An 18,877-nucleotide genomic window follows, 5' to 3' on the forward strand; every position below is an offset into this window, starting at 1 on the left:
TTTCCTGGCTTATCAGACATGACTACCTGTCATTCACTATACAATCTGTCCAGGCTGGACTTTTTCTTGTTCCTCATACACGTCGTTCATTCTTCTAATTCTGAGTCTTCACAACAGCTGGCCCTATGCCTGGAATGCCCCCTCTACCCATCTCAGAATTCCTGGTTTCCTTCAAAGGTCAGCTCAGGCACCACCCAAGGAGGAGGCCTCTCCTTAACTCCCCGGCTGTTAATGGAGAGGTAATGCCCCCAAATTATCTCAAATTTGTTTTGTGTATGCCTAGATCTATCTCCATCTATCTAGACCAACCTACCTATCTCTATCTGCACACAAAGAGAAATAGATAGACATGTGGTTTCCTCTAAAGAACGTAAGCTCCTTGAGGCCAGTGGCTGCTTAACATTTGTCTTTCTATGCCCAGTGGAAGCCCAGCAAAGACCTGGCACCAAGCAGGCTTCCAATGAATGTTCATGGCGTAACTGCAGGAGAACCACGCGGTCTTCTCCCCTGGTAAAAGGGAGCCATCTTGTGGGATGTTAGGATATTGCGGTGAAGGTCCATCAAAGTCACAATCAGTTTCACAACTCCCAGGCACCACAGCAGCAGTGGTCCTGGCACCCAAGGATGCCCACCCACTGTGGCCCCCTCTGCCCAGGCTCAGACTGCCTGCCCACCCTGGCCCTGACCAGTCCTTCCACCTCTGCTTTTGCCCTGGGGTTCCATCACTATTCCTGATTCATCAACAAAAACTCCCCTCCCCAGTCCTCACTTCCCTGTCTACACTGCCTGACCTACTGGCATGCAAGCTTCCTGAGGATAATACATATTTCTGTATTTTAAATATAATGAAATCTAGATCACCAGCTGGAGTCAGGAGTTCAAATTCGAACTCAGACACATAACACTCGCTAGCTATGTGACTCTGGGCAAGTCACTTACCCCCAACTGCCTCACACACAAAAAAAAAGTAAATTAAAAAGTCAGTAAGAGGAAAATTATCCAAAAAAGTCAACCAAAAAAATAAATATAATGAAATATAAAATACTCTTATATTTTTATCATCAGGGCCTGGCAGATAGGAGGCCCTTTTTAGCAAATATATTATTATGAGTATTATGTTTACATAATATTTAACATAAAAAATGTTTAATTTTTTTTTCATTCAAATGTTTCTTTTGTTTTGTTTTGTTTTGTTTTGTTTTTGGGGGGGTTAGGCAATTGGGGTTAAGAGACTTGTCCAAGGTCACATAGCTAGTGTCAAGTGTTTGGTCTGAGACTAGATTTGAACTCGGGTCCTCCTGACTTCAGGGCCAGTGCTCTATCCACTGAGCCACCTAGTTGCCCCAAATATTTATTTTGGGGTTTTTTTTTGTTATTTTGTTTGTTTTTTAGGCAATTGGGGTTAAGTGACTTGCCCAGGGTCACACAGTCCTCCTGACTTCAGGGCCGGTGCTCTGTCCACTGCGCTACCTAGGTGCCCCTTCAAATGATTATTGATACCTGTATTACTTGGGTCAACCTTTGTGGATCTCAGTTTCCTCATCTGTAAAATGGGTGGGCCTCAAGCATCCATAAGTGCATCTTTGGGCAGTCACTGAACAGGCCTCCTTACTCTTTGCTTATAAAAATGAACAGACCAGACAAGTAGAGTCCAGAAGCAAACAAACCCAATGGTCCAGCATTTAAAACACTCACATTAAAGCGAAGATAGTTCTGACAAGAACTATCAGAAAAACTGCCAAGCGGTTAGATTGGTAGCAATATGCAACAAAATCAGCTCCAAACGGCAGTGCAGGCTAAGTGCAGTCATGTCATCTTGAGCAATCAGAGAACAGAGGAAGCCCCTTTTGGAATGAGATGATCACAGAAGTTACAACCAACAGCTCTAAGTATGTGAATTCTAACAAACCAAATGTAATCTGATAGGAAGAGAAACTACTGAATGGGGGGAAAATCTGCCTCAAGTGCCTCAATCAAACATTTACTAAGCACCTACTACTGGCAAGCACTGTGCTAAGCTAGGAGTATAAAAAGTGGCAAAAGACAGCCTCTGCCCTCAAGGAGCTCACGATCAATCTAATCTTTGAAAAACCCTGAGACCCAAGACAAAAAGGGGGGTTTTGTTGCTTCTCTAGCTATGCCTAGCAATTACTCATGAGTGGGCCCCAGCAAGACCCTCATCTCTTTCCCTGGTGCAGTTACAAACAGCACCTGAAGGAATTATTAGTTTAAACTGGCTTTGCACTGGGCCATAAAGATATTCTTACCCACTGGACTATCTATACTATCGCCCTACCTCATTATCTATACCCTGGGCTCCTCATTATCTGTACTCTAGACTTAAGACATATGTATACTCCCTACATCTATCTTGTCAAACAAGACACTGACTGGTGGCAGACTGGACAACTCTCTGTTACCCCTGAACTCTAGTTAACTTAGTGATGTAGCAGGCCTAAAACCACACCTCCATGTGGCCCCCCCTTGTGGGCTTTTCCTAGTGAACTCTGGGTAAAACGCTTGTGCAGTAGGTACAAGTGCATGTTCCTTTAAGAACTGACCACTCCTTAACCACTCCCTAATCCCACCCTCGCCTAGTTAATCCTCCTCACTTCTGCCTCAGAGTCTCTCCCTTATTCTAAGGTGAAGCTCAGGCACCATCTTCAGCATGAAGCCTTTGTGACACCCCTTTCTTCCCAAATGCCCCTAATTTAACTACTTGTTGCAGATATCCATACACATGTACGTATGCTTGTGCATATATAAAAGTATTTATTCTCACACTCAACTTGAATATAAACTCACTGCAAACAGGGATGGGCGTTCTTTGTACTTGGATCACCCTACCACTCTCACACCCACCCCCCAGGACAATGCCTAGTATTTAGTATGCAATAAATCCACTTCTACTCTAAATCCACTGAGTTGAGAGAAAGATGGGAAGTTTTATTTGAACTGATACAAAGTGGGGGGGGGGGAGCAGAACCAGAACACCACTACACAAAGTGACAACAAGAATTTAGATCGAGTTAACATTGAAAGGCACCTGAAATCCAAAGAAATTTAATATCTAATGTTGGCCGGAGGGCTACAGTTACAATTTTGCAGATGCTGACAGAAATGGCCTGTTTTCCTTTGCACCACTGGTGGGAGGGGGGGGGGGAATTTCCCAGGAAATAAAAAGCCATAGTAAGAGCAAGGAAAGGATAGGCATAAACAGTCTCTGGGTCCCTGTGCCACTCTGGTCTTGGTGTTACCCATGGCACCAGCTTTTTGCTGACTTCTAGGTTTCCCTGAGAGCATCTGACGTTTGGGCACTGCAGTCCAGAAGCTCTGGTTGGCATCATGCCCTTTTGCAAAGGAAGACAGGACAACAAAATGTAGCCAAGCCTGACCCTAAGGCCCACCCCAGGCTCTCAAAAGCTCTGGTGGAGGAGCCCAAGTTCTGCCAGATCCCCCTCTCTGCAAAGACAAGGCTTGGGCCAAGGCCACAGGGGGCCCATCAGAACACTGGCCAAAGGCCAAAGAATCTGGCTTTTTAACCACAGCAACTTCCAAAGATTTCTGCAGGTTTTGAAAGGAGAGTTGGTAGATGGAGCACCTACCCCAAAAAGAGCATAGCTCCTTAATGTTCTGGAAATAAATGAATCAGTAAAATGACACCAACATGCCTTCATGTTTCTTTTATGGCTCAAAAGGTATCCTAGGGCCTTGGAATGCATCAGGGTCACTATGAACACTCATGGTTATTACAAGAAAATTATTATTATTAAATTTAGCTAATTTGTGTTAAATTAATTTTAATTAAATCAAAAAGAGCTGTCCAATTAATGAGTTACCAGGCTATGATTACTACAGCAGTTTGCATAAAGTTACAATTGTACTTGGTAACAACCCCGGTCATCCGGAGCTAGAAAGAGCTCTGCTATCACATGGTTTTCCTCTACACCAGTCCAGTATTCTGTAAAGCGTCAATGACTCTACCACTCTGGGGGAGAGGGGAACACATCCTGCTTTAATCCAGTCTTTCCTGTTATTGAATAAACAATAAACAAGTTCAGCCATGTCTGATTCTCCATGACCCCATTAGGGGTCTTCTTGGCAGAGATCCTGGAGTGGTTTGCCATTGGCTTCTCTAGTTCATTTTCCAGATGAGGAAACTGAGGCAAACAGGGTGAAGTGACTTGCCCAGGGTCTTAGAGGCAGTGAGTGTCTGAGGGCAGATCTGAACTTGGGAAGATGAGTCTTCCTGACTCCAGGCCCCTCACTCTGTTCGATGCACCACCTAGCCATCCTAGCTCAGCCTTCACTCAGCACCAAGAACACAGGGCCAGACCCAGAGGAGATAAACACTAGACATGCTCCTAAAAAAACACACAAAATTCATGCTTATGTAGAGAATTGTGTTTCCATACTGACTATTCTCTGGAGAAACTGGACTAAAAACATTTGGCTCTAATTAATTAGTCTTAAAATACTATACTTAGGGTTCTGCCCATTCGCATAAAAGATCATTCTATCCTTGGTCAATGTAGCTTCTTAAGACTCAACACAGAATACTTCAGGAGTCAAAGTAATCTTTAAAAATAAAAAAAACAATTTGAATTTTCTAAAATTAAACGCTCTCTGCACAAACAAAATCAATGCAAATAGCCTAAAAAGAGAAACTAGAAACTGTAGGGAAAGTTTTGAACCAAAGATTTCTGATGAAAAATCTAATGTTAATGTTCTAAATGGAGAAGGAATTGATACAAATATGCAGGATCAAGAGATATTCCCCAAAGGCCGAGAAGAGTTCTCAGAAGAAATGCAAATGTTCAAGAACACACAGAAAAATGTTCTAATTCACTAACAAAGAAAATATAAAGCATAAAATATCTCTGAAGTTTCCTCCCACATACAGCAAATTAACAAAGATGTTAAAATACGGAAACAATGACTGTTCAAGAGGCTATGGGAAAAGAGGCAAACTGATACATTTTTAGTGGAGATACAAAATAGGCCAATTATTCTAGAAAGCAATTTGCAATAATGCGAGAAAAGTCACTAATCTTTTATACACAGTGACTCCCTACTGGGCATGTACTCTACAGAAGTCAATGACACAGAGAAAAGTCTCATGTATTCCAAGATATTTACAGAAGCATTCCTGGTAGTAGCAAAATAACTGGAAACAAAGTGAGTGCCCATCAATTAGGCAAAGACTGAACAAACTGTCTTTTATGAATGTAATGAAATATTGCCACAATACAAGGAACAATGACTAAAAGGAATTCATAAAAACATGGTAAGACTTGTAAAAATGACAGAGTAAAGAAAGCAGAGCCAAATATATATATGATGATAATAACACAAACAGGCAACTGAACTCAGATTGACTGGAGAATAAATGATGAAACCCAAGTTAAAGTCATATGCTGTAAGATATGGCTTTTCTTTGTTACACTGGAGAGTCCATGCAGGTGGCACATTAGGAAATAACCAATGTTATTTAAAATGTCATCAATTATTAGAGAAAAAAACAGACAGAGAAAGAGACAGAGAGAGAAAGAGACAGAGAGAGAGAGACAGAGAGACAGAGAGACAGAGAGACAGGAAGACAGAGATTTAGAGAAAGCAACTGGTCCCAGGACAAAAACAAGTCATACCATACTAACCAATTTCCTTTCTGGATACAGCTTTGGAGGAGGTGAGGAGAAGAGCACAGACATGTCAAAGGTATCAAGTGTCCAGCTTCACCCAGAGGACAAAACCAAACTAGGTCAGCAGATCTACAAGATCACTGCAAACTCCCTGGGTAAGCCTTGGACCCCAGGCCCTGAAGCACAGGGGAAGGATGGAGGACATTCTTCCTCTCTCTAACATGCAAACATCTATCCTTTTTCCCCCTGGACCCTGGACCTCGACCTCCTCCATATACCTGCTTGTTTTTCATATTTAAATGTTTCCCTTGGTTCTGATCAATCCAAAGTCTCCTCATAGGAGTCTTCAGAACAAGATGCAGACCTGGGCTAGAGGACAGCAGTTAGTGGACTTCACAAAGATGTAAACGACAACAACCATATCGAAGGATTACTGGCCAATGGGTTGATGTCAACCAGAAAAGCTCTACTGAGCTGCCACAAAAATGACAAATAGCAGAAAATACAGAACCTTAGCCAAGGTGAAATGGGTATACTATGACTTCAGCAGAAGTGGTAGGTTCTAAATTTGTGATAAGAGATTTCTATTGATGACTAAAATACACTGAACCATCAATCCTATACAGGAATACGTTCAAACTAAACATTACGTTATTATTATAACATTAGCCTTTGCTTTAGGCCAGTAAATGTTTATTATGCACCTACTGTATGCCAAGAGCTCTGCTGGGTGCTGCAATACAACCATGAAAAAGAAACGCAGTCCATGCTCTCAAGGAAGCTGGGGGGAAGAGGAAGGGAGGCAACCCAGCTGGGATTTGCTGAGCTCTGTCCAAAGGAGTTCAGCTGGTGGGAAACGAAGAGATGGCCTGCCTAGGAGCCCTCATTAAACAAAGGTTTGGGGAGGCAACCTTTGCTCCACGCACCACAGTTTTGTAAACCCAAATCTATTTTACTCACTGACAAATTCTAATTTCAAAAATCTATGCCTTCATTTCTGATTCATCTTTGGTTGGCAGTTATTTCCAATATCTTGGTGTTGGGGAGAATATCTTGGGTCCTTGTGGCTTTTCTATCTCGTCAGAGAAGTAAGATTTAAGCAAACAGGAAGATGACCCTTGAAAGGAATTCTCTCCTCGAATGAAAAATGTAAATGATCTTCCTTCTCTCCCCTTCCTTGCTCTTCCCCTTAAAAATGATCTATGATGTTGATCAAAATCTAGCATACTGAGCTTTCCTAAAGCAGACACATATCGGGACAGAACAAAACACTTTCCCCATTTTTTAAAATCACAGACAACATACAGGACCAAGGATCTTTTTCTCTGGTCAAGAATATTCCGAAACACATCTGCTATTCGGCCTCTAGCCAACACCTCAATCTCTGGCCTTTTTTCAAAAGGAACTGCTCCAGCTGTCCGGATGTTTAACGCTACTGCCATCTTCTGGCCAAAAGGGCCTTTCCACATGTTTCTAGGGCCTGCTCAAGGATGGTGGCCTGAATGGAGCACCACCATTTTCCTGTCTGCTAGCAGTGTGAACGCATTCCAACTTCTGGTTTAACAAAGTTCAAATTCTAAGCCAGAATCTCTCCTCACCTACCATCCAATTAAAGAAGTTCACTCTTCAAGACGCTGTGGTACCACACGGTAATTTACCCACCAGACAGTACTCCAGTGGCATTAAGGAGCATCAGAAAGCCCTGAGAGATAACATTCTGAAGACAAACTGAGTTTGAGTTCTCTTTCATGAAAGCAAAGGTCCCATATAGTCCTTTTTTTCAGAAGGTAAATATTGTTAAACCAAATGTTAACATGGTATTACAAAGTGATTAGGAAGGGGACTGTACTCAATGTACCTGCCAGAAGTTGGGATGCATTCAGACTGCTAGCAAACATGAAAATGGTGTTCAAATGCATCAAATTATATTATTGTCTAGTCCCTATCTCTCCACTGTCTCCCAAGGAGTAATATGAGAGCCAACCGAGAGCTCTGTTGCAATCCAGGTAACTCTAAGCACAGCACTAGACCTGTCAAAAAAGGAAATGAGGTTAGTCTGGCATGACCTCTTCTCTGAGAAGCCGCCATGCTGCCTCTCTGGAATCACCCTTTCCCTTAAAAGATTTGTGCCCAACATCTCTTTAATAACCCATCCTAGAGTTTTGCCAAGAAGTGAAAGAAAACCCACGAGCCTATAGTTAGCAAACTGTTCAAGTCCCTTTTTGGAAAATCGGGTGACTTCTCTAATCTTGTGGTGCCTCTCTGACATCCCAGGAAGGGGTCGGCAAAGCAACTGAGCAAGAATCCTTCACATTCCCAAGCAAAGAGCCTATTATTCTACAGCAAGATCAAAACAATCAACCACAAGAAACCTGCCACCTGACTATGGCATGACTTGTCCTGGAGCACTTCCTTCACTGGTCTGAAGCCTCCTAGTGCTTTATCTAGACTCTTTTCTAGGGACTCTCTCTCTGAGTAACATTCATCTTCATGAGTGCCCACTGTTCAACAGAAATATGTGGAACATGGCAAGTAATGTCAACTGTTCTGAAAATCAGGTGTGTGGAATACTTCTTTTCTCTTCTTCCTTTTTCTTTTTAAAAAAGTTATTTGTTATAATGGATGGCTCTCCAGGAGAGGACAGGGATATAAGAGACATCTAGGTGATTAAAAAAATTCGGATAAAAATCCCTTTTTTGGGGAAAAAAAAAGCTATTAGAACAAGACCTCTCTCTCACTGTGTTCCTGTCTGATTTTAAGGTTATCCCAGACCAGAAGATGGTGGCTACCTCCAGTTTCTGTGACTGTCAGCAACTCAACCAGGAAAAGGCTGATGGGTGACAATCACCAGAGGAAAGTGTGGGGTCTCGTTCCTCCATCATTACACATGAAAGAGCACAACACTAAAAAAGAAGAAAGCCAATTCCAACAGTTTTTAGGAACCTGAATCATTTTTTAACTGTGAATTTAGGAGATAAATTAATAATTCTTAAATTAAAAATTACTCTGCCTACCTCTCATCTCAAGCTTAGTAAATGTTTATAAACATTTAGTCAATAAGCATTTATTAAGCACTCAGATGCCCGGCACTGTGCTAAGTATTAAGGATGCAAAAAGAGGTAAAAGACAGTCTCTGCCCTCCAGCAGCTCCCAATCTAATATGGGGGGGGCGTGGAGACAACAGGCAAACAAATACACACAAACAAGATAAACAGGAAGAAATCCACAGGGGGAAGACAACAGATTAAGAAGGGTTGGGCAAGACTTCTCTTCTTGGGGAAGGTGGGATGTTGGTGGGGACTTGAAGGAAGCCAGAGAGGTCAATGGTCACAGCGGAGGAGGGCGTCCCAGGTGTGGAGGATGGTCAGAGAATGTCCAGGGCCAAAAGACAGAGCCTCTTATTCATGAGACAGCCAGGGGGCTGAAGTCACTGGATAGAAGAGGGCCTGTCCCAGAGTGAGGTGCAAGAAGGCTGGGTTATGAAGGGCGCTGCCTGCCAAACTGAGCACTGAGTACCTGATCCTGGTCCTAGGGCAGCTAGGTGGTCCAGTGGATAGAGGGTGGGGCCTGGAGTCAGGAGGACCTGAGTTCAAATCCAGCCTCAAACGCTTACATGCTGTGCGACCCTAGGCAAGTCACTTCATCCTGTTTGCCTCATCAGTAAAATGAGCTGGAGAGGGAAATGGCAAACCACTCCAGTAGCTCTGCCAAGAAAACCCTAAATGTGTCATGGAGAGTCAGACACAACTGAAAAATAGCAACAGGTCATGAACTCCCAAAGACCTTTGAACTGACAAAGGAGCACTGGATAAAGCCAGGGCAGGGGGAGTACAGCCGTCAGGCTCCATCAGTGGCTGGACACTGAGACATCCTCCTGCGTGTGCAATGAACTAACGAAGACTCAGAGTCCTGCAGTCTTTGGGGGTCTGGCCTCATTTCCAGGAGGCCTGGTCCTGATACGCAATTTCCTTCCATTAAAAATCAGTGAATACCCAAGAAGCTTTAAGAATCACTCCAAAGCAGTTAAAGTAATTACACTGGATGCCATAACACTTTTCTAAAAGAAGGGGGTCTTTACCTCTTTACCAAACACTGACCATAAGATCAAATTCATAAGCTCAGATTCTAACCTTCCAACATGCTCTTTCAAACTGCAGGGGAAGCAATCCCCACAGAAACAAAAAAGACCAGAGGAAACGGTTCCAGCAGCTGGGGAGCATGGGTAAAAAGCAAATATGGTCAAATACGGCATTGATTTGGAACCAGAGGAGGCGTAATGAGCCATTTCTTTTAATTTGGTGGAGAGAACAGGAAAAAAATCATTAATGGCAAAGCACTTAAATACCCACTCGCTTCTGAAAGATGCTAAGAGAGGTCATTTTTAGGAAGAAAGCACTTCCGAACAGCCACAGCACAAGAGCCCCTGAGCGGACAGTTTGCTGGAGGCATGAACCAAATTTTTAACCTAACACCCCCCAAATTCTGCCAACTACATCCAAGCCCGGGACACACAGAATGAGGAAATGTCCTCCTGATTCTCTTACTCTGCACACCTCGAGGGAATCTGAAATCTGCTCACACCAGAGTCAGGTTACTTTATTTTCAGTTGTGCTACTGACATTTCAAAGATGGGTGATGGGAAGGGGAAAGCAGATTATTTAAAATTATCATCCCAAGTTAGCGAAAAACTGTAAGGACTCATTTTGAAGTGTACAGGGACCCTCCAAGCTAGAGGAGCCCTGAGGCCCATCAAGCCCAGACCCAGAGGTGACTGGACCCACTCCCCCAACGGCTGTCCAGCCTTGGCCAGATGACCACCTCTGGGGACATTCTCACCGTCAGGTAGGGCTTCCTCACTCCAAATCCCCAGGAACATGCGCCCTCTCACCATCAATTCACCCGAGAAGGTCCATCCAATGTCCTAGCCAGGCCTTCTCCCAGCTTCCACTGATCCCACCCAGGCGCCAATGGAGTGCCACGGCTGCCAGGCAGCATGGCTTCTCTCCTCCAAGTCTCTTGTCACACATTCGCTGAAGTTCTCCTTTACAACCCACCACGGACCCCTCCACTGCAACTTCAGTTCTGCACAGACCAGAGCATCCCCAGGAAGGGCATTACGACTGAAAAGGCAGCCCTGTGTTTCAGGGAGAAGCCTGGGGCCACCAAGTGCTGTGATGTGATCTCAACGTGACAGCCCTTGACTTGTCATTTCTCTATTCCACTCACCACAGTGGCCATTTCAAACCTTCTCCTCCTTCTCCCAAGGTCAAGCCCCTTGACAAGGACTCTTGAGCAGCAGACGGCCTCTGCTGTGCCCCCCCCCTTAAAGAGCAACACTCCCTAGAGCCCACCACCCCTACTGGCTCTCATCCCACTCCCCACCCCTTCTCAGATGAACTCTTTGACAAAACTACCTACCCTAGACACTTTTGCTCCCTCTCATTTACCTAACCCAGCGCACGCCAACTTCTGACTGCATCTCTCCAATGAAACTCTTCTCTCCAAAGTGGTCCAATCCAATGGCCTTTTCCCATCCCCTCCCCTCCTGACCTCTCTGCACCATTTGATACCATGGATGGCTTTCTCCTCCAGGTGGTTTCCACGACAAGGACCTCTCTTAGTCCTGCTCCTCCTACCTGAAGGATCACTCCTTCTCCATCCCCTTTGCTGGACCGTCCTCAGCCCTGCCATCCTTTCTTCTTCAGCTCTCCCTGTTTCAATATCAAACACCCACAAAGTTTCATTTCTTCCTCCTTTTCCACATCACCCTCTTGCTTTTCAATCCCTTACAATTTGGCTTCCCATGCCAATACATGACTGAAACAGAAAGAATTCAAAGTGGCGAGGGGGGACCGGGGGGCCCGGGGCCCAGGGCCTGAAGTCAAGCCCAGCCTCAGACAAGTGTCTAACTACGCTAACTGGGTGACCCTGGGCGATTCACCTCACTGCCTCCAGCTTCAGCTCCTTCAACCGCGAAACGGGGACAACAGCCCCTCTTTGCCGGAGCCACTGAGGATCAAATGAGGGGATAACTGTAGAGGCCCCAGCCCAGGGCCTGGCACAGAGTCGGCACCACATCATCATCATCATCACCAAGCGCCTGACTTGGATCTGATGGCCTCTCCTCGTCGCCACTCTCGATGCCCCCTCCATGAAGCCCAGCAGGTCACACTCACAGACAGGTTCTCTCTCCCTGCAGAATACACACTCCCTCCAAGCATCCAGCACAGCATCAGGCACACAGCAGACATTTAATAAACGCTTAAAGATTAATCCACCGAAGCACCAGCGGTCTCTGGCCTCTCTCCCACAGCTACCAGAGTAATCAACTGAAGCCCTGCCTCGCCTCATCACTTCTGAGCCTGGCCCCCCATCATCTGGACTCTCGACACCCCTCCAGCCTTGTCTCGCACTCTCCCCTTTCACAAACTCTACACTCCAACCTAGCTATGGCTGCCAAGTGTCCCCGAGCTCAGCGCTCCTTCCTCCCAGCATGCAACTGCACAGGCCATAAGCCTTGCCTGGAACGCCACCCCCTCCTCATCACCATCCTAGACTCGTGGTCCTTCTCCCGTGCCCTGCACAGGTCCCCCTTCCCCACGAACGTTCCCTGATCCCCGCTGGCCATTAATGTTGTCTCTCTTCTCCAAGGAATTTCCTTGCATCACACTCATTTGTGCCTACAAAATGGCCTCTTGGTACAATGTAAGCTCTTTGAGGACAAGGCCTATTCTGTATGCCCAGAGCCTGGCCTAGCACCTTGCACAAAGCAGAGAGTTAATAAAGGTCTGCTGAACAGAAATGAATTAGAAATGGTGAGCACCTAAATGGCATCAGTAATAATAATCAGGACACAAAACCATTTCGTGGTATTAGGTCCATCAGACTACTCTCGGGTACCTCCTGAGAACCTAAGAGGTATGTATGCCTTAAAATGCAGTTTAGGGATGCCATGCGTGGCGGCACATAAATAAAAGCAATAAGAATTCTGCAAGTAACCACATAAAAAGGAGAAATGCGGTGACCAGTAAAACCGCATTGTAAAGACATTTCACTTTAGAACACTAGAGGGCGCAATGACTCAATAGCACCAACATCTGACATGCAGGCATGTGGTTCCCACCTGAAGTCAACAAAAAATTATGAACAACCTGAATCTTGGTTTCATGCACTGCACGTGCATCTTTAACACAACCTTTCAAGCTAAAACATGACTCTGCTCATCCAAATCCCATGTGCTCTTCTGGGTCTCCTGCAAAAGCACAGATTAAAAGGCAACAACCCACGGCAGCCACTGTGAATATCTAAAGGAGGAGGACTCAGAGGCAGACCTGGACCGGTGGAGGGGCAGAGCAGTGAGGGAGAATGCTCAGGGAATGATTCAGAGAGCCTCCAAGTAGCAACTAGAAAGAGGCATCCTACATCTTTCTATTTTTATTATTCAATGGGAATTTTAAAATGGTTCTGGCAATATGCACAGTAACTACAAATTTCAACTGTTTAAATTAGCTAAGTTGTCCTGCACTATTGGCTACAATCAATATGTATTTTAGTAATTTAAAAAAGCCAACTGGAAATCATCTACACAACCTAAGAGTTATGACCAGAGTTCCTACTGGCCACACAAAATCTATTTCTTAGAACATGTAACTACAGGGAACAGAGAAGCCAAAACTTTACGTCAGATGTTCAAAATGTGTAGTAGGGTACGAGGGGCGGTGTCAACTTAAAATCTCATGAAGAACAGTTTCTGCTGTTTCTGTTGTTTTGGATCACTGCAGAGGAACACCAAAGAGATATAATTTTAAAAGAACTGTAAAAGTCAGGAACAATTTTTTTAAGAGATGTCTTCAACCTGCAATCTACAACTTTTCCCTAGGGTAAAAATTTTGATTAAGAGAAGACATCACACACACAGAACACAGCTTAATGGTGAAATGTACAAAGTCAAATTACAACCAACAATGTTTTTAGTACATTGGCTGCTTTGAACTCCTACATAATCACTTTGCTTTTAAGATACCATAGTAACAATGAAAAAATTATTTTCAGAGGAATTAGCAGCCTAGAAAATAAACCTCACCGTCTTATCACTCACCTGAAACTTCCCACTCGATCGTCACCAGGGGGCCTCAGCTGCCAAATGCAAAGGGCTTTTCCCACCCTCAAGCTTGTGGCCCTCTCTCTTGCCTCAGAGGCTGCTGACCACCACTCTCTCCTTAGCCTGGCCCTCCACCCTCTGGCCTCTAGATGCCCTCCTGCCTTGTCTCACACTCACTTCCCTTCCACAAACTCTACGTGACATGCACAGCCCCTGGCACAGGCCTGACAGCTCCTTCTCACTCTCCTTCGCTGGCCTGTCCTCCGCATCTGACTTCCTAACCGGGTGTACCAAGGAGTGCTGTGCAGGGCCTTCTCTTCTCTCTCTACACACTCCAAGCACCCCTGAGTTTAATTACCTTCTTCCTCCCAGATCTACACATGCAGCCCCACCCATCATAGAATGCTCGTCACATCCTTCCAAATGTCTGCCCCAGAGACACCTCAAATTCGCTCACTGCCTTTTCCTAAAGCCACCCTCTTTGGAACTTCCCTATTTCCGTCCAGGGCACCGCCACCTTCCGGTCTGCCCAGGCTCTCAAATCTAGTGTCCTCTCTGACTCCTCCCTCCCCTTGGTTCCTCCTGTCTGAGCAGCTGCCAAAACCGTCATTTCTACCTCCATGACATGTCTTTGCCCCAGTCACCCCCACCTCCATCTCTCAGAATCCCTTATTTCCTTCAAAGCTCAGAGGTCAGCCCCACCTTCACCCGTCACACGAAGTCTTTACCAATGCCCCCAGCCTCCACAGCTCCCCAACTGGCCTCCCAACCTTGGACATGGCAGGCAGGTAAGAAGCAGCTGCTGAATGGAGTCGAGCTACATCCTTCCTTCTAACATCTAAACTGCTGTCTGTTGGAGGCAATCAGATGAAGCTGAAAAATGCTTTATTCATAAACAAGGTAAGATATAAATACCTGTATCCCATTGAGCTTAAATCAGGTCTCAGAGAAACCGTCTCTGTGGTGAGCTCCACCTTCCTCACACTTCCAAAGAAATCCGTTATTAACACATTTTGAGGATTTCTCTGAAAAAGATCGGTCCGATGTCCAGGAGTCGAAACACACAAACTTTTGGGACATACCTGAAACTGTAAGATAACAGGAACTCTAAGTATCATCACAATCACTTGCAACCACTGCATTTCCAGAGCCCACCAGGGCCCTTTCTAGGTGTTTCTTTCCACAAACCACATGAGTAATGCAAGGGCCCAAGCCAGCATGGGGGCCACTTACTCTGTGCCACCTCTCACCTGCAGCGTTCATCCCAAAGGTCCTCTCTCCTCCCCTGGTGCACTGACTCACTCTTGTGGCTTCGAGTATCTCCTCACATCTCTCTAGCACCAGGCCATCTCTGCCGGGATGTCTGTCACACTATACCCTCAAACCAGGTAAAGCCCAAACCAAGCTGATTCTTTCCCCCCCTCAATTTGTGCCCCACAAAAATATAGTTGACAGTCATATCAATGAACCTGACCTTTATCCAGAGAAGTAGCCATTTTGCTGGAGTATTCCAGGGAAAACAGGGCTCCGCCCAATGCCCTCACCTGAGAGAAGACAGGCAAAATTCTCCATGGAGCCCAGGAGAACAGCCCACAGAGCTGAAGGATAAGCCAGGACCACCTAATGCCTATCTTCATTGTCATCCTCAAAGACCCATTCACATTCCTCACTAAGGTGCAGGGTTAACTGGACTGACCTCCAGCCCATCACATTTGGGAGGGGAAAGGCCCCAAGGGAATCTTCCAATCTCCAAGGTCACTTCTCTATGAAGTGGGCCCAGAGCCTTCGCTGTCACTAGTCTGCTTTGGGGACAGTTAGAACAAAGAGTATCAGCCAGGTCCCTGTTCAGTTACTCTGCTAAGTGCCCTACTGAAGAAGCCCTTCTATACACGACTATGAGACGGGTCTTCACTGCGGGTCCCTTCTGTTCCATAGCCATCAATGGGGCCCTAGGGCCTGACAAGAAAGGTACAGATTTCTTAGGCTGGTAATTCAAAGGCCTCCTTAATCTGAAGCCACCCATACAAACTAAAGAGCCAGATGTCAGCCTATGCTCAGAGCAATCCACACCCTCCACCCTCTGGTAAACAGTGCCCAGCACACAGCAGGCACTTAATCGATGTCTCCTGCCTGGCATATGGGACTGCCTGTTATCCAAGCACATGTCTCAGATTTCCCAACCTCCAAGCCTGGACTGAAATCCTTCCAGAGGTTGCCTAGACCTCCTCTGACTCTCTTCCTTCCCATGGGGCTTTTCTAAAGCCACACGCACAGATGCACCCAAAGCCCTGCCTCAAGGCACCCCAGAAAATAAAGAACACAGAATTTTATGCACACCTCTTACTTACTATGTATTAGTTTGCGCTTACAGACTTCTATGCTCTTGAATAAAACCAACAGGCACTCACTAAGCCCCTGTGGCATCCCTTCTGCTGGGCCAGGAAGGCAGAGAAGTGTACCAGCTGTGACGTGGCTTACACTCTTGTGAGGACCATTTGCACCATCATTTCCACTGCGCAGATGCTCACACTCACAGGGCTGGTAGAGTGAAAGACTTGAGCTCAGGGCTCATCGCTCTGTCCGCTGGGCATGCTCCCCTCTCAGAGTGGTCCCTCTGCATCAGGCCTCCACTGTGCTTCCTGACTTCTCTCTTCCGTCCATCTTGACTCTAAGGCTCCCCCTATCCCAATCCTGCCCTTCTGTACAGGAGGCTAGCCTAGCACACAAAGGCAATGGGTTTCGTTTCTCTCTGAATAGGCTTGGCTCCCCTCCCGGCCTCTTTGCATTAGACACTAGCTCATCTTCTTGGCTGGTCATAAGCCGGCATTTCTGCCGTTTCCTCACTGGCCCCTTTCCTGCACCATGTTGCCTGTAAACCTCTGGGAAAAGGAATGACCGTTCTTTCTCTGACTTTGCTGTTAGGCACTAGGCTCATCAGGTCACGAGAACACAGAATGAGTCCTAGAAATGGCCGCCAGGGTCATCCAGACCATCTCCCCTGCTTAGAACACTACAGAAGCCCTCTCCTAGGCCTTTCTTACCAGTGCCTGTTAGGTGCATCCTATCCCGGGCCAAGAGCCCATCATCTCCAAATTTCAAGCAATTGTCCAGAAATGTCACTCCCACTCAGTTACCATCTTCTTAACCTCGTGTTTCACTTCCCAAATTTGCTTCTCCCCTCCAAAGCCCATGAGACAGAGCCCCTGAAGAAATGATGACAGCATTAGCTGGGCTCCTACACTGCTCCACGTCTGCTGCCAAGACTCCCTCATCCTTTCCAAGGCTTTCTCGGCCCCCCCGCGCCATTATCTGATGCCTGCCTCTTGCCTGGCGTGCTGCCCGGCTAGCATCTCTACTTGTCATCCATACTCTACCCCACCTTCTACGGAGGTGCCCTCATTCTCCCCAGCTGCCTTTCGCCCGGTCTGTAGGGACCTAGTCACTTATGTGCTGGCTCTCCTGTTAGATAGTGAGCTCCTTGAGGGCAGCAGAGGTTTGTGCCTTTCTTTGTATCCCTGGGCACACAGTAAGTGCTTAATAAGTGCTTACAGACTGACTGGCCCGAAGTCCATTGCAAACATCAGGTCTGACAAGTCCTGGGAGAGTATCTATCACATCCTGCATACATGGTTAACGAAGGTCAGCCAGATGGGCAACTAACTGCCACCATAGCCCTGAGCAGGGGATCAAGAATCAGCACTGCCCACTGGCAAGCACTTAATAAGCACCTACTGTGTGCCAGGCACTGCGCTAAGCTCCGGAAATACAAAAAGAGGCCAAAGTCACACACCCCCCCCACGGAGCTCATACTATAATGAGGCAGACAAAACAACAATAAACAAACGTGCACAAACGAGCTACACGCAAGATAAACAGAAAACCACCCGCAGCCCTTAAGTCCACCCACACATTCACCTGGCCAGCATCTCAAAGGGCCACAGAGCTGCGACCTTCCTGCCTGTCTCTGTATGCTACCTGCAGCACGGCCCTGGAGTCACGAGGACCCGAGTTCAAATCAGCCTCAGACACTTGACACTTACCAGCTGTGTGACCTTGGGCAAATCACTTAACTCCACTGCCTACCAAAAAAAAAAAAGAATTCTGCATGCTACCTGACAAATCACTGCACCAACCGGTGTTTTCTCCTATGGTGACATGACCAATGCTGTGCACATTTCCAAATGCTACACAAAGTCAACAAACTCCAGGCACTAGTGCAAGGCATTCCAATTGTTTAAAAACCAACCCACACCCTGAACTCTGCAACAGTCACCCCTGTACAAGGGAGGTGCAGAGGGCGCTGAAATCAGGAGCTTGAAGGGACCTTCAACACCACCAGACACGAGGCCTGGGGAGGGGGGACCAAGGGCCTCTCAAAGAAGATGTCTGAGCCTGTGCGTCAAGCGGATTAAGCGTGGCGGAGCTGCTCCAGGAGGCACAGGCCATTGGGTGGGTAACAAGGGGCCTCGAAGAGCAGACAGAGCGCACTGCATTTGATTTTAGATGTGACAGGGAGACGCTGGGGTTTACTAAGTATTCTCCCACTGGCAAGCGCTGATGCAGAAACTACTCACATGGATCTTGGTTCCCTCATTTTCTTTTCCTTTTTTTTTTTTGCAAGGCAACTGGGGTTAAGTGACTTGCCCAAGGTCACACAGCTAGTAAATATCAAGTGTCTGGTCTAACACGGCATTTGAACTCAGGTCCTCCTGACTCCAGGGCCAGTGCTCTATCCACTGCACCACCCAGCTGCCCCTTGTTCCCTCATTTTCTAATACTTAGTTCAAAAAGCAAATGTTATTCGTACTAACTACTAACGGGTCTTTTTTTCCCCACTTAATAGTACTGTTTTCCAATTACGTGTAAAGACAGTTTGCAACATTCATTTTTTATAAGATTCTGAGTTCCAAATTCTTCTCCCTTCCCCCACCCCAAAAGAGCATGCAGTCTGACCCGGGCTTTACGTAAATAATCATGTGAAATGTATTTCTACATTAATCATCAGACAGGTCTTTTTGAGTCAAAAGACAGCATGTTGGACTTCTCTGTTTTACCTCTTCTCCAATCAAGAAAAGCAGAGAGACAAACGCTGGCTTTTCCTGTGATTGGCCCTAGCGCCCTACATTAACCAAAA

General features: G+C 46.1%; 1 protein-coding gene across 1 annotated transcript in view; it reads right to left on the reverse strand.

Moving 5' to 3' along the window:
• PIGK (phosphatidylinositol glycan anchor biosynthesis class K) overlaps positions 1 to 18,877 on the reverse strand; it is a 90,961-nt gene that overhangs the window by 38,184 nt on the left and 33,900 nt on the right. The window contains exon 9 of the mRNA XM_020968541.2: positions 14,659 to 14,831. Within this exon, the coding sequence (XP_020824200.1) occupies positions 14,659 to 14,831 (173 nt within the window). The remainder of the gene's footprint in view (positions 1 to 14,658; positions 14,832 to 18,877) is intronic.

Source organism: Phascolarctos cinereus, unplaced genomic scaffold (assembly GCF_003287225.1).
Source record: "Phascolarctos cinereus isolate Bilbo 61053 unplaced genomic scaffold, phaCin_HiC Scaffold_5;HRSCAF=322, whole genome shotgun sequence".
Taxonomy (NCBI): Eukaryota; Metazoa; Chordata; class Mammalia; order Diprotodontia; family Phascolarctidae; genus Phascolarctos; species Phascolarctos cinereus.